We start from the raw sequence: 20,588 nt of genomic DNA on the forward strand, positions 1-20,588 counted from the left end.
CCAGACTTTAGCCTCTACTACAAAGCTTTAATCAGCAAGACAGCATGGTATTGGCACAAAAACAGACACACAGACCAATGGAATAGAATAGAAACCCCAGAACTAGACCCACAAACGTATGGCCAACTAATTTTTGACAAAGCAGGAAAGAACATCCAATGGAAAAAAGTCTCTTTAACAAATGGTGCTGGGAGAACTGGACAGCAACAGGCAGAAGATTGAAACTAGACCACTTTCTCACACCATTCACAAAAATAAAATCAAAATGGTTAAAGGACCTGAATGTGAGACAGGAAACCATCCAAACCCTAGAGGAGAAAGCAGGAAAAGACCTCTCTGACCTCAACCATAGCAATTTCTTACTTCACACATCCCCAAAGGCAAGGGAATTAAAAGCAAAAATGAATTACTGGGACCTTATGAAGATAAAAAGCTTCTGCACAGCAAAGGAAACAACCAACAAAACGAAAAGGCAACCAACGGAATGGGAAAAGATATTTGCAAATGACATATCGGACAAAGGGCTAGTATCCAAAATCTATAAAGAGCTCACCAAACTCCATACCCGAAAAACAAATAACCCAGTGAAGAGATGGGCAGAAAACATGAATAGACACTTCTTTAAAGAAGACATCCGGATTGCCAGCAGGCACATGAAAAGATGCTCAACGTCGCTCCTCATCAGGGAAATACAAATCAAAACCACACTCAGATATCACCTCACGCCAGTCAGAGTGGCCAAAATGAACAAATCAGGAGACTATCGATGCTGGAGAGGATGTGGAGAAACGGGAACCCTCTTGCACTGTTGGTGGGAATGCAAATTGGTGCAGCCACTCTGGAAAACAGTGTGGAGGTTCCTCAAAAAATTAAAAATAGACCTACCCTATTACCCAGCAATAGCACTGCTAGGAATTTACCCAAGGGATGCAAGAGTACTGATGCATAGGGGCACTTGTACCCCAATGTTTATAGCAGCACTCTCAACAATAGCCAAATTATGGAAAGAGCCTAAATGTCCATCAACTGGTGAATGGATAAAGAAATTGTGGTTTATATACACAATGGAGTACTACGTGGCAATGAGAAAGAATGAAATATGGCCCTTTGTAGCAACGTGGATGGAACTGGAGAGTGTGATGTTAAGTGAAATAAGCCATACAGAGAAAGATATCATATGTTTTCACTCTTATGTGGATCCTGAGAAACTTAACAGAAACCCATGGGGGAGGGGAAGGAAAAAAAAAAAAAAAGAGGTTAGAGTGGGAGAGAGCCAAAGCATAAGAGACTTAAAAACAACAAACTGAGGGTTGATGGAGGGTGGGAGGGAGGGGAGGGTGGGTGATGGGTACTGATGAGGGCACCTTTTGGGATGAGCACTGGGTGTTGTATGGAAACCAATTTGACAATAAATTTCATATATTGAAAAAAAAATAGAAGTATCATGTCTCCTAGAAAAGATCTCAGGACACCTGGGTAGCTCACTTGGCTAAGTGTCTGACTTCAGCTCATGTCATGATCTCGCAGGTCCTGAGTTCGAGCCCCATGTTGGCTTCTGTGCTGACAGCTCAGGTCCTGAATCCTGCTTCGGATTCTTATGTCTCCCTCTCTCTGCCCCTCCCCTGCTCACGCTCTGTCTCTGTCTCTCAAACATAAACAAAATCATTAACAAAAAAATTTAAAAAAAAAAGTTCTCAGAACAATAAATTACATGTTTTCTATTTTTATCCCACTGCTGCACACAAATTTACATGTTTGAAGCTTTGTTTTGATATATTTTATTTTATTTATTTATTTATTTTTTTTCCAACGTTTATTTTTGGGACAGAGAGAGACAGAGCATGAACGGGCGAGGGGCAGAGAGAGAGGGAGACACAGAATCGGAAACAGGCTCCAGGCTCTGAGCCATCAGCCCAGAGCCCGACGCGGGGCTCGAACTCACGGACCGCGAGATCGTGACCTGGCTGAAGTCGGACGCTTAACCGACTGTGCCACCCAGGCGCCCCTGTTTTGATATATTTTAAGAAAATCTCACTTGAACATGGAAACGTTAAGAAAAACCACTGTATGTTTGAGCACATTATATCTCTAGTTGTATAGTTTGACCTGCCTATGTATTAATACCACAATCCGAAGGTCTAAAGTAATTTTGCATGTACGTATTTTTTACAGTGACGTTTTCTGAAATTCTGAACCATGAGTCTAGCACTTAACGATCTGCTTATTTGCTGTCGTCAGTTGGAACACGATAGAGCTACAGAACGAAGGGTAGTAAATTCCTGAAATTTTACCTTTCCTTGTAGCAGGTGTGTGATTGGCAACCCATTACCATGTTCTTCTTCATTTTCAGAAAGAAGTTGAGAAATTTAAGCGCCTTATCCGGGATCCTGAAACCGTTCAACATTTAGATCGACATTCAGATTCCAAACAAGGGAAATACTTGAATTGGGATGCTGTTTTTAGGTATTCCATTCTAATTTCATTTTAGCGTCTTTAGTTTTTGCTTTCATTTTTATTTGTTGTGATATTTTTGTGTATGTAGGTGTTACTTTGTTCCCTATATACAGTTGTGCTTTGTATATAAAATTGGTGCTTAATATTCATCTGAAACATAAGTTTTAAAGGATGTTCATGTAGAAAAAGTTACATTTTTTAAGTCATTTGATCAATAAAAGGTCTTAGACATATCTCACTCAAGATTAGAGAAAATTCTGGGGTGCCTGGGTGGCTCAGTATGTCGAGCATCTGTTTCTCGGTTTCAGCTCACGTCATGATCTCACACTTCATGAATTCGAGCCCCATGTCAGGCTCTGCGCTATGCAGATTTAGTTGATTTTTGACTTTGGCGAAATCCTCTTTCTTTGCTGTTTCCTACTTGGTGCTTTCTCTCTCAGTGCTTGTGGAGTTTGACACCAGGCTTGAACCCACGAACTGTGAGATCATGACCTGAGCTGAAACCAAGGGCCGGATGTTCAGCTGACTGAGTCCCACCCGCACCCCTGTTATTTTTACATCTATATTGGTCTAAGTAACTGCCATATGTTAAATTTTAACAATAACAAACAAAATTCAGGATTCAGGCATTGGAAAGACAGAATTGATTAGTGGACTGGAGTGGCAGACAGAATTGATGCTTTTTTACATTAAAATATAATTTTTAACTGTTAAGTCTGTAACTAGAAGTAGATCGTAAGACTTAGGGCACATGAGTGAAATATTTTAAATTAATAGAGAATACTGGGAAACATGAAACAACATTTTCAGTCAAGGAAGTTGTTAGTATTTAGAAAGAACACTTTTATTTTTACTGTGTATTTGGTACTGGAATGACTTACAGATTTCAATGCAGATAACATGAAAAATGCATATGTGTCTTCCTCTGGTTAGTTTATTTCAAATACCACAACTATAGTTATTATCTAAAGATGACTTTTGCATAAACTGTTCAGATAGGTCAGAGATGCACTTGGCACTTTCAGCTAATCATGAATATTTTCTAGGCCGCCTTTATTCCAAAGGTAGAAGTGTTACCAACTGCTTAGGAAAGGTGTGGGTTGTACAGAATAACAGGCAATAAAGAATCAAGAGCCCTAAAACCATTGTAAGCTTTTAATAATAAGGTGAGAAAGCAAGCAGGAAAGCAACAGAAAATCACGGAGGCTCCAGATCCAGACCAGACTTTAAGCGGGTGTGGTGGGGCTTAGGCCTTGAAAGAGAAAATTGTTTTATTTAGCTGGTACATTGATGGCACCTTGTGGCTTGTTCTCTGTATAATGGCATAAGGACTTTTTAGAATTGTTGCAATAATTTTTTTTTTTTTTTATGTTTATTTTTGAGAGAGACAGTGTGAGTGGCGGGGGGGTGGGGGGCATGCGCAGAGAGAGTTGGAGACATAGAATCCGAAGCGGGCTCCAGGCTCTGAGCTGTCAGCACAGAGCCCGATGTGGGGCTCAAATTCACGAGCTATGAGATCATGACCCAAGCCGCAGTCAGCTGTCCAACCAACTTAGCCACCCAGGCGCCCTGAACTGTTGTAATAATTTAAGCATTTAATGAGTTTTCTGAAATTCTACTTTGTTTTCTTGAAGATTTTTACAGAAATATGTTCAAAAAGAAACAGAATGTCTGAGAACAGCAAAAGCAGGTGTATCAGCCTCAACACAAGCCACCAGGCAGAAAAAGATGCAAGAAATTAGTAGTCTGGTCAAATACTTCATCAAATGTGCAAATAAAAGTAAGTGCTGTTGTTAGTTGTAACGAGCTGGTTTAGTAAGAGTTACTGTTGCCTGAATCTGGTTGTAATGTGTTGAGGTAATAGTTGATGCTAACTCTAATCTCTAGTACATATCATGGTTTTTAATACTATAGATTTAACTATTTGGATGAATTTATGCAAGCATGGAATGGTAGTGCCTGGATTCAAAGATTAAAAATTACTATTCCAGCTGCCCGTTCTTCTTCTTGGACCCCCTCTATTTGTTCTTAGCACTTAGGTGGCCTTAATGCTGAACATAACCTTTTGAGGCTTTTTTTTTTTTTTTTTTTTTTTTTTTTTTTCTATTTTTTAATAGCTTTAATAGTAGTAAAAACTTGTCTCCCTTTGTTATTTATTGCTTCTGCCTTCTCAGGTAATAAAGACAGATCCCAATAAATTTTTTCAAAATGGTATCCTTTGAGGTATTTGAAGTTAGCCATGACATTTTCTCTGAGGCTTTTTCTCTAAGCTAAACAGATAAACTTCCTTCAGCTCGTATGACCTAGTATTTGTGTCAGTCTTTTCTGAATTTTCTTCAATTTAATTCTATCTCAAAGTGTGGGACTCAATTATAGGTATGTTCTGATTGGTACAGAGCAGTGCAGGACTCGTATGTCTTTTATTCTATACTTGTAACTCATTTTGAGATCACAGTGGCTTTCTTGGCAGTCAAAACCCACCCTTGTAACTATAACTGTGCCTTCTATTGATTAAAAAAGAAAATAACTGTGATTTTTTTGCTTCTGTTGAGCCACATATTTCCATTTTGAACTGATGCGGTGAATGCTTTAAAGAGTTCATATTTTTGAATCAAAACACAGGATCCTTGTAGGCTCATGTAAAGAAACGGGCTTCATACAATCCTGAACACTAGAAGCAGAAATGTTTGTGTACAGACTCTTGGGCTTAAACTCTGTTCACTCTTCAAAGATGTGGCTTTGTTGGGAATGCAAGCTGGTGCAGCCACTCTGGAAAACAGAATGGAGGTTCCTTAAAAAACTAAAAATAGAACTACCCTACGACCCAGCAGTTGCACTACTAGGCATTTATCTAAGGGATACAGGTGTGCTGTTTCGAAGGGACACGTGCACCCCAGTGTTTACGCAGCACTATCAACAATAGCCAAAGTATGAAAAGAGCCCAAATGTCCAACGAAGGATGAATGGATAAAGAAGATGTGGTGTATATATATGTGTGTGTGTGTATATATATATATGTATATATATGCATACATATACACATACACAATTGAGTATTACTCGGCAATCAAAAAGAATGAAATCTTGCCATTTGCAACAATGTGGATGGAACTAGAGGGTATTATGCTGAGTGAAATTAGAGAAAGACAAAAATCATACGACTTCACTCATATGAGGACTTGAAGAGACAAAACAGATGAGCATAAGGGAAGGGAAACAAAAATAATATAAAAACAGGGAGGGGGACAAAACAGAAGAGACTCATAAATATGGAGAACAAACTGAGGGTTACTGGAGGGGGTTGTGGGAGGGGGGATGGGCTAAATGGGTTAAAGAGCACTAAGGAATCTACTCCTAAATCGTTGCACTATGTGCTAACTAATTTGGATGTAAACTGAAAACAATTAAAAATAAATTTTAAAAAATGTGGCTTTGGGATACCAAGTTTAGTTTAAGAATCAGAAAAGCCATTGAGTCACTGTATATTGGACACCTGAAAGAAATATGACACTGTAGGCTATCTTGGAGTTAAAATAAGGAACTTAGTAAAATAAAAAGAATCAGAAAAGGCCAGTGTTGGTAAACGTTATTAAGTAGAAGGATACAGATGGTTAGCAAATGATATTTTAGAATGGTGGTATGAGACTTGAGTCTAAAAAGTGGTGGTTTAGGAGAAATTTATTTTTCCAGCTCTGAGATGCCAGTTGTGTGGATAGGGGCAAGCCCATGTCAGGGACTCCAGCATGGACAGAGGAAAGCTACACTGAAATACTCTGCACCTGCTTTTGCCCTGTAGGATAGCCCTGCATTTATTAAAATTTGATTTCTTGGCTACTGACATTGGGTTCTTAATAGATTTTAATCTGTACTTAGAGAGTAAGGAGAGAACGATACCCAAGCCCATTTGTAACCCCTCATAAAAGTTTGCAGCATGTAATTTTGCATTAGAGTGAAAAGACCTTTAGTCACAAAATTAACAGTGGACATCACATTTGAAAATGTGTGAAAGTATCAATATTTTGTTTACAGGAAAGAGTAGATAAAATTATCAATATAAGATCATTTAAATGGTTGAAAAGTGGTTGTTTTCATTTGAAGCTTCCTTATCTTTCAGGTTTAACTTTGAATTTTTTTAAAAAGTTTATTTATTTTTGAAGGGGAGAGATGGGGGGGTTGAGTGAGGGAGGGGTAGAGAGAGAGGAAGTCACAGAATCTGAAACAGGCCCCAGGTTCCGAGCGGTCACCACAGAGCCTGATGCGGAGCTCGAACTCGTGACCTCATGTGCCCTGAGATCAAGACTTGATCTGAAGTCTGCTGCTTAACTGATTGAGCCACCCAGGTGCCCCAGTTTCAGGTTTAACTTTGTAACTTAAATGTCTTTAACCTCAGAACAAAGGTAGGGTGTTACTATTATGTCATCTCACTTCTTTGTGTTTTTCAAAGAGGTGAGAGAATTGATGGGAATTGAAACACATGTGCAGACTTTGCCAGACCTAATTAGTTAGCACTGGTATTCATAGTGTGACGAAAGAAACAGATTGAAAAAACACAGTTGGGAAGGAACCAATAAGCATTTGTTCATTCTTTTATGTAGGCATTTATCTGCTTCTGCACAAAGCACATTTGTAAAATGTTAAGTTCTATGAGGTTCCTTAAATCCTTTTCAGCCAACTTAGTTGTCCTCTGGAGGCAGATTTTTTTAGAAAAGAATGTCAGCATAATTCTTGAGGCCTTTCTCAAATTTGGCAGAGGAAGGAAATATGTTGGGACTAAGACCATAGGGAAATGTGACTTCATCCTGACATTAATTTATGCAGTTAATAAATGTTTACTAAGCAAACACTATTTAGGACAGTTACTGGGTTGTGTTGCAATATAGAGATTAATTCCTTAGGAATGTTATAACAGACGTTATGGATAAGAAAATGATACAAGGACCATTAGAGAAAGATACATAGGGTGTTAAAGCAGAGGATCGTGGGATTGTGCGTTTCATGATTGGCCAGAGATGCCTAAAATTGTAATAAAGGCCACAAGTGAAAATAGTACTCCGATTATGTCAGTGTGTATTTATTTACCGTAGTTTGATGGTTGTCACCATATGAAAATGCTGAACTAGAATATGATCAGATACGTATGATTTGCAACCTCCTGATAGCTTATAACAAAAAAATGTTAATGTGTGGTTTTAAGATTGTTAATGTTGAAATAGGATAAAATTATAGCCGCAACATCAGTGTGATTTGCTGAAAATAGGAAACAGTTTTTAAATATCCTTTTGTTAAGAGTATATCCTTTAGTACTGAATTTTTGGGTCCTCTAGTAAATAAAAGAGGAAATATTACTGCCTTACATACTTATATGCCATACATGCTGTTGTAGGATTTGAAAGTAATTTGATTTTTAGTGTAAATATCTTCCTTACAATCTCAAGTTATTCTAATGAATTCGTTCTTTTTAAAAAGTACCAAGAAACGTTGGATCATTTTAGGTCTAATTCCAGAAGTTGTGAATTATTAAGGATAGGATGAATGATTGTTTTTGCTATATATTCCCCTAGAGATCAGCAAACTTCTTTTGTCAAGGGACCAGACTGTAAACGTTTTTGACTTTTTAGGCTCTCTAGTCTGTCTCAGTTACTGAGCTCTGCTGTTGTGGCATAAAAGTAGCTGTAGACAATACAGAAATGAATGTGGCTGTGGCCCCGTAAAGCTTTATTTCCCAAAACAGGCAGCTGGCTGCATTTTGCCCACGGGCCATAGTTTGCTGCTCCCTGCTCTGTGAGAAAGAGGTTAATAGTAATTTCCCACATGGAATTATTTATATAGTCGTACTTCCAGGTGTTCTTATTTGTCTTAAGATTTATACGTTTTTATTTACTTGCTTGTTTATTTTTAAATAGGAGCACCCAGACTAAAATGTCAAGAACTCTTGAATTACATCATGGATACGGTGAAAGATTCGTTTAATGGTACTGTTTATGGAGCCGACTGCAGCAACATACTGCTCAAGGATATTCTTTCAGTGAGAAAATACTGGTGTGAAATAACTCAGCAACAGTGGCTAGGTATGTTTTGAAGTTTGTTATTTTTGAATTTTTTCTGTGAAATGAAATGTCACTAAAAGGCTGGTCAGAATCTGTATCCCCCAAATGACCTGGCCGTTTCACAGTATCCTGGTAAAATGAAATGGTTACAGAATCCAACACCTAGTTTCATTTTTTAAGGACTTCCAAAGTTATTGTCTCTATCGTAGATAAGGAGTTACAGAATTGAAAGAAGCCATACCTTTCCTCAAGAACTTGACAGGCCAGTGGCAGGAAAAAACCAAGTAAACCAAAAATTCTAACACACTATGACGTAGATATGTTTGGAAGCCGTGACTTCACAGATCAGTGACACCCAAACCCCACCGTGATTAAAGTACAAAGAAGAAAACCAGTAGGGAGAGGTGTTGTAGAAGTGAAAGCAACAGAGTTTCAGGTTGGAAGGGGGATGACGTTTTAAGTGTGGTGGAAATGATAAAACACATAAGAATCCATTGGATTAGGCTTGTAGCAGGTCACTTGTAAGGTAGCGCACATCACGAATAGCACAGGACGTACAGGCCCCAGTGACTGCAAGATAAGGAGAGTGGGTGCCAGGGAGGAATCGAGTGTTTTTGACAGCCTGTAGGTGAAAGTTAGTAGAGACCACAAAGGAAGGAAGTTAGGGTCAGAGACTGAAACATTTGAGTTTATTGATTTCGGAGGTGGAGCATTTTCGTTGCTGAGTGGGTTCAGTGGGCGAGAATGGGATTTGGCTTTAGTGAAGCCACTCTAAGCCATGTCAGAGTCGTCTAATACAACCACCTCTGAAAATCTAAAAGCTCAGTATTTTTCATTGTAAGTATTCAAGATAAATTTTGCTGACTACCTGAAAAGATGTTTGTATTATTTGTCGTCAGTTTCTCGTTTCAAAATGAGATACATGTGGATGGTAAAACCATGACCTGATCAGTGCTCTGCATTATACTCTACTGTTCCCACATGAAGGAAAGCCTTCTGAGCTGCTGTATTAATTTCTTAGATGTCATCTGGGGCCTCTGTTGTTGTTCTGGACATAAGGGAGGCTGTGTCCCAAATCCGACCCTCAACAAGTCGTACAGAGAATAGGCTAGTGATATCCAGGATACTGTGACACCTCTCTATGACCAAAGTGGTCCATCCTAAGTATTCAGAGGGTTTGTGTATCTTAGATTATTACATGTAACCACAGGTCTCACTGAAACAAAGGTGGTCCTTCCTGTAGCATCCTAAGTATGGTTCCATCATCTGGCATGTTCTCTGAAACGCTCTTTTTATTTTTAAGCATACTACTTTCACTTCTCACCATCTGCCCCTTGGTTGAATTGTTTTTCTAGTTAGCTCCCTCCTCTGATGAGAACTTGCTTCTCTAATGAGGACTTTGCTCAAGAAGTGAAGTTTATGTTCAGAACCCATCTTTAATAGTGATGTTGATGGCGCCCATGGTTAGGGATGAGACTTTTTAGAGGGAGAATTTTGAGGAGATGAGAAGATGGCCTGAAGCCAGCCAGAATTTTCATACAAAGTTTGGAATCAGTTTGTTGATTTCTACAAAAAACCCTGCTGGGATTTTGGTAGGGATTGCACGGACTCTACTGAACAATTAAGGAAGAATAGACTTCTTAACCATGTAGAGTCTTCTAATCCATGAACATGATGTATTTCTTTGTTTAGGTCTTTGTTTTTGTTGTTGTAGTTGTTGTTCTCTTCCAAATTTTTATTTAAATTCAAGTTAGTTAATACATAGTGTTAGTATTGATTTCAAAAGTAGAATTTAGTGGTGTATCACTTATATACAACACCCAGTGCTCATTGTAATAGGTCTTTTTTGATATAAAGAAGTCAATGTTTTATGATTATCAGCATACAGGATTTGTATATTTTTATTAGATTTATATAGCAATAGTTTATATATTGTATAATGTTAAAATTTTCAACTTCTGTATGGTTCATTACTATCATACAGAAGTACAACTGATTTTAGTGTATTAATCTTGTGTCCTGGGACCTTGCTAAAATCACTTATTAGATCTAGGAGTTCTTTTTTAGCTTCTGTGGGGTTTTGTCTTTAGGCAGTCCTGTATCTGTGTTTTTTCCATTCATTTCTGAGCTGTGTGACTTTTATTTTTTTCTGCTGTATCCTATTGACGAAGAGCTTCAGTATGATTTTTTCAAATGGTGAAACGTACATGACATAAAATTTACCGTCTTAACCATTGTTAAGTGTACAGTTCAGTGGCGTTACGTATTATATCCACATTGTTGTGCAACCATCACCTTCCATTTCCAACACTTTTCTCATCTTCCCAAACTGAAACTCACTCCTGCAGCCCTTGGCAACCATTCTGCTTTCTGTATCTGTCAGTTTGACCACCCTGGCCGCCTTGTGTAAGTGAAATCATACAGTGTTTGTCCTCTTGTCAATGGCCCATTTCACTCGTGTCTTCAAGGTTCATCCATGTCGTAGTGTGTCTCACAACTTACTTCCTTTTTAAGGCTGAGTAATATTCTACTGTGTGTATATACTACATTTTGTTTATTCATCTGTCATTGAGCATTTGAGTGGTTTCTACCTTTTGGCTGTTGTGAATAATGCTGTTATGAACATGAGCGTACAAATAGCTCTTTGAGTCCTTGATTTTTGGGGGGAGGGTGGCACAAAGGTGATTTTATTAAAGCACAGGGACAGAACAGGACCCTTGGGTAGGAAGAGCTGCCTGAGTCCTTTGTTTCAATTCTTTTGTGTATTTATCCAGAAGTAGAATTACTGCATTATATGGTAACTCCGTGTTTAATTTATTGAGGAACCACAAAACTTTTCCTCAAGGGCTGCATCGTTTTACAGATCCACAATCATAAGCGTTCCCAGTGTCTCCACACTCTTACTACCAACACTTGTTCTTTTTCTTGTTTTGATAGTAGTCCTCCTAATGTGAATGCGTATGAAGTGGTGTCTCGTTGTGATTTTGATTTGCATTTCTCTAATGACTCTTCTCTAATGACTTTAACATGTACTTATTGGCCGTTTGCACATCATCTTTGGAGAAGTATCTATTCCTGTCTTCTGTCCAGTTTTTATTCTATGTATCTGTGTGTCTATTTATTTATATGTTTTTGAGTGAGTGAAAGAGAGAGAGAGAGAGAGAAAGGGCGTGAGTGAGCAAGGGGCAGAGACCGAAAATCCCACAAGGGGCAGAGAGTGGGATGGAGGGAGGGAGAGGGTGAGGGGCAGAGAGAGAATTCCACATGGGCTCCGCACTGTCAGTGCTGGGCTTAAGCTCACCTGACGTGGGGTTTGACCTCAGGAACGGTGAGATCTTGACCTGGGCCAAAGTTGGATGCTTAACCCACTGAGCCACCCAGGTGCCTCCTTTGTCCAGTTTTTAATCAGCTTGTTATCTTGTTGTTGAAATGTAGGAATTCTTTACATATTCTGGATGTTAACCCCTGATTGTCAGATATATGGTTTGCAACTATTTTCTCCCATTCCATGGATTGCTTTAACACTGACAATAGTGTTCTTTGGTATACAAACGTTAAGTCAACCTTGCATTCTTGGGACATACCCTCCTAGGGCATGATGTATTATTCTTTTTACGTATTACTAGACTGAATTTGAAGGTTATTTTTGGAAGGTGATTTTTAACTATGAATTCAATATCTTTAACAGATATGGGAATATTTAGTTTATTTCTTTTTTAGTTAGCTTTAATAACTTGTGTAAGAATTTGTACACTTTATCTAAGTTGTTTAATGCAGGAGCGTAAAGTTGTTCTTAAACATTATTACCTTGTTTTCCTTTTAATGTATGTAGGCTTGATTTGGGATTGCCTCTTTCATTATTGATTTCTGGTATTATTCTTCCCTTATGTTAATTTTGGGTTTAATTTGTTCTCTAGTTTCTTAACGTAGAAGCTTACATCATTGGTTTGAGAGCTTCTTTCCTAATAGGTGTATTTAATATAATAAATTTTTCTCTAAACACTGCTTTGTCACATCTCACACATTTTGGCATTGTTACATTTTCATTTTTCTTCAGTTCAAGATTTGTTTTTCTTGAAAGTTCTTCTTTGACCTGTGGATTATTTAGAAGTGTGTTATTTAATTTCCAATTGTTTGGGGGTACTTTCCTATTTTTTATTTCATTTTCCCTTTTATGGTTTTTAGTCTAATTACATTATTGTCAGAGAACATACTTCTTATAACATATTTATAATTATTATGACTTCTTTTATGGCCCAAGATAAAGTCTAATTTGATGAATGCTCCATATGCATTTGAAAAGAATGTCTATCTGCTGTTATGGTGATTCGTTCTGTAAATGACAACTAGAGTCAGTTGGTTGATGGTGTTCAATCCTGTAACAGACTGGTGTGAGAGCTTGAGTGACAAGTGAGGAAACGGATTAGCAAAACGACACTTTTCCAAAGCTTTGGTTGTGAGGTGAAGGGAAAGAGGGGTCCTGCTAGAGAGGAGAGTGACTAGAGTATACCTAAATGTAATCGGAAGGATTTCATGCAGAGAGAGTGTGTGAATACACAGGAAAATGGGCTATGTTTTCCGAGAATAAGGGTTTCCAAAGGAAGAGCTCTGGGATTGTCCCAAGGAAGAGGGCAGGTTTTCTAATGAGGTAGGAAGGAAGAAACGTTAAAACCTTTCGTGGCTTTCCTGTAAAACTGGCAAGAAACGTCGACTCCCCCTTTGCTCGGCCTTGCAAGCGCGGGGTAGCTCTGCCTGCCTCTCTGACCGTAACCAAAAGCCTGCCCCCGTCCTTCTGATCTCTTTGTTCTGGCTGCAGTGGTCATTCAGATTCTCTAACCCAGTGGTCTCCAGACACTTTTTAAAAAACAGACTGCATTTTTTTAGCGCCATTTCAGATTCATCGCAAAATTGAGCAGGAAGTACAGAGTCCGCGCGAGCCCTCACACACACCACAGGCACGGCTTCTGCTCTTGTCAACTTCCTGCATCAGAGTGGCACATTTGTTTCGGTCCACGCACCCACACTGACACCTCCTGTCACCTGGCATTCACACTTGACATTGGGATCACTCCTGGTGCCGTCCGTTCAATAGATTGTGACAAATGTGTAATGAGGTATTTACCATTATAGTGTCACATAGAATAGTTTCACTGCCGTAGAAATCCTCCGTGCTCTATCAGTTCATCCTTCCCTTCCCACTGATCCCCAGCAACCAGTGATCTTTTTACAGTCTCTCTAGGTTTGCCTTTTCCAGAATGTGATGTAATTGGTATCATGTGGTCATAGTACATAGTCTTGTCACACTGGCTTATTTCATTTAGTAATATGCATTTAAGTTTCCTCCGTGCCACCTCGTGGCTTGATAGCTTACTTCTTTTTAGCGCTGAATAATATTCCATTGGCTGCATGTGCCACACTGTAATTTTCCATTCATTTACTGAAGGACACCTTGATTGCTTCCAGGCTTTGACAGTTATGAATAAAGCTGCCATAAACATCTGTGTGCAGATAGGTTTCCAGCTCATTTCACTAAATACCGAGACGTATGATTGCCGGATCATATGGTAAAACTTTGTTTAGTTTTATAAGAAGCTGCCAAAGCTCTCTTCCCAAATGGCCGTTATTGATTTCTACATCAGTAGAGCTTAATTTTTTATTTGTAATTACTTTTAATTTAAAAAATAAGAGTTCTAGTATTTCCTTCTGACACTGCTATGGATCATCTCTCACTGTTTCGAGAGTGCAAGCCCTTTCTTGCCTCATGACGTGTCCTCCTCTTGTTAGAGGCTACCCTTTGTATGGCTGGTTTCTTCTCATCCTGCAGGTCTCAACTTTTTTTTTTTTTTTTAATTTTTTTTTTTTTCAACGTTTATTTATTTATGGGACAGAGAGAGACAGAGCATGAACGGGCGAGGGGCAGAGAGAGAGGGAGACACAGAATCGGAAACAGGCTCCAGGCTCCGAGCCGTCAGCCCAGAGCCCGACACCGGGCTCGAACTCACGGACCGCGAGATCGTGACCTGGCTGAAGTCGGACGCTTAACCGACTGCGCCACCCAGGCGCCCCAGTGCAGGTCTCAACTTAATGCCACTGCTGTGTTCTGGTCTCCCCTTCTAAATTTGTTCCTGTCTTTTTATATTCTACCATAGTACCCTGTTTCCTCAGGATTCTCGCAGAGTCGTGACACCGAGGCTTTTTTCTTTAATTTTTTCTAACGTTTATTTATTTTTGAGAGAGAGAGAGAGAGAGAGAGCGCGCGCGCGCGTGGGGGAGGGGGAGACAGGGAGACACAGAATCAGAAGCGGCTCCACCCAGAGTCAGATGCTCAACCCAGGTGCCCCAAACACGGAAGCTTTTTATCCAGGAAGGAACTTTATTTGTGCCAGCACCACTCAGTTGGGTTCCTACCCAAAGAACTGAGCACTCAACGTCACATGGCATAGTTTTGTTTTAATTTTTTTTTTTAACGTTTTATTTTTGAGACAGAGAGAGACAGAGCATGAACAGGGGAGGGTCAGAGAGAGGGAGACACAGAATCCAAAGCAGTCCAGGCTCTGAGCTCTCAGCACAGAGCCTGATGTGGAGCTCAAACTCGCGGACCGCGAGATCATGACCTGAGCCGAAGTCGGATGCTTAACTGGCTGAGCCACCCAGGCGCCCCTCATGGCATAGTTTTTTAAAATACATTTTCTATTTCTTTGTCTCCCCATATATGGTAGGTAACACATTAACATGTAGTCTGATTAAGTAGTCTCAGTTTACAAGGTCATGAGGGATGTTGTCACGCAGGCGGATAGCCAGGTTACCTTGAAGTTTTCTCTCCCTTTTTTTCTCCCCTTAGGGAGGGGACCCTACCACAATAGTACTTTTGTGAAAATAAATAACACACTTCTGAATTCATGGGTCAAAAGAAAAGTCTTCAAGGACATCAAAGTATACTTAGAACTGGATGAAAATGAAAAAAAAATACAAGATGTCAAAATTTGTAGAATGCAGCTAAAGTTATATGGAAAGGGCAATTTTTATAGCATCAACTGCCCATACTAGGAAGGAGGAAAAGTCTCACATCAGTAACCTTAGCTTCCACCTCAAGAAACGAGAAAAGCAAAACCAAACTCTTTGAAGCAAGTGGAAGTAAAGAAATCACTGGAATTGAAAACAGAAAAACAAGAGAGAACAATTAATTAAATAAAAAGCTGATTCTTTGACAACGTCAAGAAAATCTAGAACCGCTAGCAGGAGTGACTTACACACAAAAGAAGACACAGATTGCTGATATGAGAAAGGAAATAGATACAGTTGCATGTTTTGCAGCTATTAAAAGAGTATTGACATACTATGGACAACTCTATGCATTTAAATGCAGCAGTTCCTTTATGGATTCCTTCTTTTTTTTTTTTAATGTTTATTTTTGAGAGAGACCGAGCATGAGTGGGGGAAGGGCAGAGAGAGACGGGGAGACACAGAATCTGAAGCAGGCTCCAGGCTCCCAGCTGTCAGTGCAGAGCCTGATGCAGGGCTCAAACTCAGGAACCTTGAGATCATGACCTGAGCTGAAGTCAGACGCTTAACCGACTGAGCCACCCAGATAACTCTGGACCAGTTCCTTTAAACCACACCCTATCAGAACTTACCCACTGTGAAATAGATACTCTGAATAGTTATGAATCGATAATTTAAAACCATTCATAAAAGACACTGGGAACAAGGCAAGGATGTGTGCCCTCCCCACTCCTGTTGAGCCTTGCACTAGAGGTTCTAGACAGGGCAGTTAGGCCAGGAAAGGAAATAAAAGGCGTACAGATTAGAAAGGACTAAAGAAAACTGTTCCAGTTTGCAGATAGCATGAGTGTCTATGTATAAAGTCCTAAGGAATCTACATTTAATTTAAAACTTTTAACTCCAGAAGTCCTTTTAAATATCATGTTCCTTTACTATTCATTCTTTGAGCTTTTCTGTCAGTGTTGAAAAGTGAAGGAAGTGAATCCACCTGGAGGCATGTCCTACAGCCTTTTTTTGAAGAAGTTGGACTCTTTGCTTCTGAGACTTCTGTTGACGGCTTATACTGGTTTTTTTTTAACCGCTTGCTAGGATAGTATGTGGGATTCTATGAGAATTGGGATCAACTTCCCTGATCTAACATAAATGCCTTAGAACTTGAGCTTTAATCCAAGACAGTTGGCTTTCTCATTTCACCTCTCTGCACCTACCAACTAATAAGAGTAAGGTAACCACTCCTGTGTTCTCTTCTCCACGTTTGTGTGTGTTAACTCACAGTTTTACCATTTAGGTGTTGTATGTCATGATGAAACTTGGAGAAGCACTGATGAAGAGTTGCATAAATTGATGTCAGATACGATAGGAATCATTTGAACAATCATTTTCTTTAGTATCATGTTTGAGGTATTTTTATTGTCCTTATTCTTTTGTATTTGATAACTGATTGTAAACTATTTTTGCGGAATTATGTGATATTATACAGTTGAAAAGGTAGATACCCATGGTGTTAGTCTTACTTTACCAGCCAAGGACTTTGTGTTTTCCTCTTTATGGGAAGAAAATCTTGCATTAGCAACTTTGGTTTTCATTGTTTTGGGAGATGATTCTCAGTGCATTTCAATGTTTCTGTGTGTCTTATGAGCAGACACTGGCTGCTTTATTCCTGGCTTTTTTTTTTTTTTTAATGTTTATTTACTTTTTGAGACAGAGAGACAGAGCATGCGTGCGAGACAGGCAGAAAGAAAGAGGGAGACCCAGAATCCAAAGCAGGTTCCAGGCTCTGAGCTGTCATTACAGAGCCCCACGCAGGGCTCGAACTCATGAGCCGTGAGATCATGACCTGAGCTGAAGTTGGACGCTCAACCGACTGAGCCCCCCAGGTGCCCCGTCCTGACCTTTTTTTAAGTACGTGTGTATAGCAGACCTTGGAAGCCAGAGATGATGGCTTCCTCCGAGCAAAGGACAGGCTTGCTTGCTGCCTATTTGTTACAGGTGGCTTGAGATTTCTCTTCTATAATGTAGCTCACTTTTGTATCATGTCCCTTGTCCCTCTTCAGGTTACCTTCAGGGCTGAGGAATTGATGTGAGAAGGAAGGTCCTGTGGCTGTTGTCATGGCTGTGAGAAATAAACTGTCATTTTTCTCGGATCAAGAATATCTTGTCTTCTGCCAACACCTAGGAAACTGGCATTCTGATTCCTTAGGTTTCAAGTAGAATAAAATTTTATCCCCTTGACATGGTTTTTGATGCTCTTGATATATTTTACATGTGTTATTAATCAACCGGCTTTAAAACAAAATAGTAGATTCGGTGTGCCCTGTGTCACATGCTCTGTTAGACCTACATGGAAGGACGTAGATATTGAAGAGGTGCCACAGCTTGTCTGAGGGCCGGCTGCACATGGTCTGCGGCCTTAGGTTGTTCCTCTCGAAGGCAGTTTACATAACATAACATTAAATACCGATTGAACACTTTTACTGTTTTGAGTGTAAATTAGTGTAATTTTTAATCTTTTTGTCTGTATGGGACTATTGAAATTTAAATTGTAACAGGACCTTTAAGTTAAATGCTTTGATAATTTTCTTTTTGATAACATAACTAAAATGGTTTTTTTTTGTTTGTTTTTTAAGAGTTGTTCTCTGTGTACTTCAATCTGTACCTTAAACCTGCACAAGACATTAATAGAGTTTTAGTGGCTAGAATAATTCATGCTGTGGCCAGAGGGTGCTGTTCGCAAACTGATGGATTGAATTCCAAATTGTTGGATTTCTTTTCCAAAGCTATTCATCATGCAAGGTAATCTAGTCTCGTTTTGTTCTGCATTGGAAATCTATTTGATCTTTTTGCAAGTATATCTTTTATTTTCAGTGCGTGTGTGTGTGTGTGTGTGTGTGTTTTAATGTGTATTTATTTTGAGAGAGAGTGCAAGAGGGGAGGGACAGAGACAGAAAACCTTAAGCAGGTGCCATGCTATCAACCCAGAGCCCGACGTGGGGCTCAGACTCATGAACTGTGAGATCATGACCTGAGCTGAAATCGAGAGTCAAACGTTTAACTGGCTGAGCCACCCAGGTGCTCTGCACGTCTGTCTTTTAGATCTAGCATCTGAAAATGTTACCAATTAAAAAAACAAAAATAAAAACATCGGCCCATTGTAGTAGAATTAGTAGATTCCTAAAGAAAGTAGCACTCCAGCTATTCTTGAATATCCAAAGGCAGAACATGAAAATGATGTTTTTAAGTGGGAGATCAGTGCTGCTTTATTAAAAAAGATAAATATCCTCTTAAGTAGTTTGATTTTCCCCATTTTTGAGAATAGATGTACTAAGAAAAAATGAACTAGTGTATTTTGGAAGTATCAATATCTTACATTTGTGCTGCATTAGTCTATAACATGAAACATTGTATACATGGTGTTTGAGCAGCAGAGAGAGCTGGTGTCCTAGCACCAGATAATGTTGTTGCTGCCTGTAGTCCCACTAGGATTTGTTTCCTGAATAGTTCTGAAACTAAGGCTATTGTTATTTGAAGATTAGATGCTTTTTTCTTTCCAGCGTGCAACTTCATAACTGTCTTCAGTGTTCATTGTCTTCCCTGTTAAGCGGAGTGTGTTTATTTCTGTGACAGACAAGAGAAGAGCTCTGCAGGTCTAAACCACATCTTAGCAGCGTTTGTTATCTTCCTCAAGACGTTGGCTGTTAACTTTCGAATTTGCGTGTGTCAGTTAGGAGATGAAGTTCTTCCTACCTTGCTTTATATTTGGACTCAACACAGACTTAATGATTGCTTAAAAGAAGTGATTATTGAATTATTTCAGCTGCAAATTTATATCCGTCATCCAAAGGGAGCTAAAACCCAAGAGAAAGGTAATAAAAGGCAGTTTTTGCTGTTTTGAATTTACTTCCTCATCGAAATGTAGGGGCTTAAGTATGAAAATTGTATTTTGTAGGAGGTTATGACCTTCTTATGGATTACTGTGCTTGATAATGGTATTAGTCACAGGGATATTTCTCACACTTTTTTTAGAATTTGAAGTTGTGGTAGCAAGTCATATTGTGCCGTTTGTTTAGTACATTGCTAAGCATCACGAGGAAACACAAATACGACGCGATGTCCCCTCTGGGAGCTGATGATGCAGCAGTTAGGTGCTAAAAGGTATTTCTCATACTGTAGCGTAAAAGAGTCCAGAGAAGGCAGGGTCTTGTTTATTTACATGTGGCTTTTATTAGGAGGTAGGAAAGATAAATATGGACCCAAAGCAGTCAGATTAGTCAGTTCCTCAGGGAGATGTGTACATACTGCTTTAAACCTCATACTTGATCCAGACCCCTGTTTGCTGGGAATACCAGAAATGAATGATTTCTCCTCTTTGATACCTTTACCTTCGTTTTTCATCAAGAGAGTATTGCTGGTTAATACATATCACATATTTGAAAGCAGCTAGGATAGTAGATCTTAAAAGTTCTCATCACAAGGAAGAAGCTTTTTTTTTTTTTTTTTTTTTTTTGTTGTTATGTAAGGTATGTTCACTAGACTTACTGTGGTCATTTCACAAGGTTATACAAATACTGAATAATTACACTGTACACATGAAACTAACGTTGCATGTCAATTATACCTTCATAGAAAGAGTACTGCTGAGATGGTTTCACTTCATTCAGTAGAAGGGAACTTTATTGGGCGGAACAGGAGCTGAACGAGTTCCCCCATGCCCAGGCTGTGTTTACTTTTGGATGAATTCATCATGGCAAGCGTAATGACTGTGTTAGGAAATCATGCTACACTGAGTAATAGCAGCTAAAATGGAGGAAAACAGTTATAGCCAATTTTTTTCAAAAGTAGCAATGTTTAATAGGCTCTTCTAGTATGTGTAATTAGAGTATTTGTGGCCCGAGAAACTACTGAAGTCAAAGAATGGCAGATTCTCTTAGTTTGTCATCTTTCACACAGCTTTCACCAGGATGAAGATCAGGCTTAATTTATGGGATGGCATGATATGTTTAGGGTTTTAGTTAATGGTATATTTAGGATGAAAATTGACAGGATGGTGAGTTTGCCAGAAACACTAATGTAGTGTTCGACTGCGTT

The 20,588-nt window shown here is 39.1% G+C and overlaps 1 protein-coding gene across 12 annotated transcripts in view; it reads left to right on the forward strand.

The window, feature by feature from the left end:
• ATM (ATM serine/threonine kinase) overlaps window positions 1-20,588 on the forward strand; it is a 133,157-nt gene that overhangs the window by 4,642 nt on the left and 107,927 nt on the right. For all 12 annotated transcript variants that reach the window (XR_005792845.1, XM_040482897.1, XM_040482896.1 and 9 more), the window contains exons 5-10: window positions 2,173-2,268; window positions 2,351-2,463; window positions 4,089-4,234; window positions 8,358-8,522; window positions 18,131-18,296; window positions 19,128-19,366. Coding sequence is in view for 11 of the 12 variants with exons in the window: in XM_040482897.1 (XP_040338831.1) it covers window positions 2,197-2,268; window positions 2,351-2,463; window positions 4,089-4,234; window positions 8,358-8,522; window positions 18,131-18,296; window positions 19,128-19,366 (901 nt within the window). In the remaining variant the exon portion in view is untranslated. The remainder of the gene's footprint in view (window positions 1-2,172; window positions 2,269-2,350; window positions 2,464-4,088; window positions 4,235-8,357; window positions 8,523-18,130; window positions 18,297-19,127; window positions 19,367-20,588) is intronic.

The sequence above is a fragment of the Herpailurus yagouaroundi genome, unplaced genomic scaffold (genome assembly GCF_014898765.1).
Source record: "Herpailurus yagouaroundi ecotype Mexico unplaced genomic scaffold, PumYag 161, whole genome shotgun sequence".
Classification (NCBI taxonomy): Eukaryota; Metazoa; Chordata; class Mammalia; order Carnivora; family Felidae; genus Herpailurus; species Herpailurus yagouaroundi.